Source organism: Halyomorpha halys, unplaced genomic scaffold, assembly GCF_000696795.3.
Source record: "Halyomorpha halys isolate HHAL.00 unplaced genomic scaffold, Hhal_1.1 Scaffold1611.1, whole genome shotgun sequence".
Classification (NCBI taxonomy): domain Eukaryota; kingdom Metazoa; phylum Arthropoda; class Insecta; order Hemiptera; family Pentatomidae; genus Halyomorpha; species Halyomorpha halys.
Genome location: NW_027111174.1, coordinates 54,174 through 56,100, shown reverse-complemented (window position 1 = coordinate 56,100; position 1,927 = coordinate 54,174). Strand labels below are relative to the sequence as shown.

The 1,927-nt window shown below is 37.7% G+C and overlaps 1 protein-coding gene across 3 annotated transcripts in view; it reads right to left on the bottom strand.

Annotated features, from left to right (window-relative positions):
- Positions 1-1,927, bottom strand: part of LOC106690202 (uncharacterized) — a 62,595-nt gene that overhangs the window by 12,149 nt on the left and 48,519 nt on the right. For all 3 annotated transcript variants that reach the window (XR_001344552.3, XR_001344551.3, XM_014435552.3), the window contains one exon: positions 531-585. Coding sequence is in view for 1 of the 3 variants with exons in the window: in XM_014435552.3 (XP_014291038.1) it covers positions 531-585 (55 nt within the window). In the remaining 2 variants the exon portion in view is untranslated. The remainder of the gene's footprint in view (positions 1-530; positions 586-1,927) is intronic.

Below are 1,927 nucleotides of genomic sequence, written 5' to 3'. Positions count from 1 at the left end.
CTTAATAGAGTCTTTCCATGTCATCTTGGTTACTTCAAAGTACAGTTTGTAAGGGAACAAAAATAAAATGTTGGAAGATTAACAGTTGATTATAGGAAGATAGTCTGGGTATATCAATAAAGGTACCAAAACAGTAAAAACTCTATTTGCCATTTAGGCTTTTTTTAAAGTGTGAAATGCTTCCTATATTTTCTCACTACACACATATTTTTCTTTCATCTACATTGTTGGACTCATCCACCACCTTCAGGATGGATCTACAATAGTAGTTACACAGTCCTAACCTATTTAAAATACTTTGTCATTATTTAACTAAAATATGATAATGTATTTAGTATTGGCTATGGAACTACAATTAAGATGTATCACTCTGAAGGTGGGGGAAGAGAACATAGATGAAGGAAAAGTGAAAGTGATGGAGCATCAGACTTGAAACTTTATGGAGTTGTGGTTTCGATTTTCGGTGGATTGCTGCTATCGTAAGTTTTAACAAAAATAAGTGGAATAAATTAATTTCATCTGATAATTACCTGAACCTTCTTCTTCCGCATTGGCCGCGTTATTCGCTCTCTCTTCAGCGGCTTCCTGAACATACAATATAAGATAAGCAGTTAGTTTTTGAATTTTTAAATTTAAAAAAATCGTTATTTCTCCAAAGATTATCATTTGTAAAATGTAATTTAGGAAACAAATATGGTTTTTATTTTTTTATTGACATTTACAACTGTATATCAAATACAACAAGCAAATTTGATCATAATGATATGATACAGCATGTAGAGAAACTACCCAGTAGTAGAACTCTAAAAATTTTTACAATATAAGGTCACGAGGCCATCTTCTTTTCAGGCGCCTCGGAGGATTGCTAAGGAATGGAAGAGGAAACAAGGTTAGAAACTAGTGGGTTTGGGTGTTTAGGGAGTTTATAATGGAAGGAATTATGTCGGGTTTTATTAGTAACAAAATAAGGAACATTGAAGATTTTACGAAGGATTTTGGATTGTAAGGATTGGACACGAGATGAATTCGAAGGTTTAGTGGAGCTCCAAAGTTCAACTCCGTATGTCCAGATGGGCCTTATTGTTGTCATGTAGATCAGTCTTTTGTAATGAGTTGGAAGTTTTGACCGTCTGTCTAGTAAGTGCTGTTTCCTGTCTTTTCAGTCTTGTGTGTGGATTCCAGGTTAGTCGTTTGTCAAGGTGTAGTCCAAGATAACGAATCTGTTCTACAGGGGTAAGAGCGACATTATTAAAGTATACTGTAGGGGAGTCGGCAGGTTTACGACGAAGAGTAAAGGTGATTTGATGGGAATTATTTTTATCCTCCAATTTCGACACCATTCTTCGGGGGTTGTGATGTGGGACTGGAGAGTTTGGGATGCAATCAAAGTGTTATTATTAATTGTGAGCATACGTGGTAAGGATAGTGTTAGGATTTGGGATGTCAGCTATATTGACGATGTAGAGGATGGGACCGAGAATACTACCTTGAGGAACACCAGCGGATTGAAAGAGAGGGATGAATAGGAACCATTGTGGTCTACTTGGAATAATCTATCAGTGAGAAAGGAACGGATGATGAGAAAATATGTAGGAGGTAGGAATTTACGGAGTTTGTAAAGCAGTCCCGGGTGCCAGACTCGGTCAAAAGCTTGCTCTATATCGAAAAAGACTCCCGCGCAGTACATTCCGCGCTCCAAAGAAGACGAGACAACATTCACCACACGATGACATTGCTGGATAGTGGAGTGGGATGTTCGGAATCCAAACTGGTGATCTGGGATTATATGATTGGAATCTAGGATGGGGTATAGGCGTTTCAAAATAAGTTTTTCGAAGATTTTTCCCATGATCGGTAATAGAGAGACGGGACGGTAAGAGGATGGGTGTTCTGGCGGCTTTTGGGGTTTGGGGATCATTTTGATTAT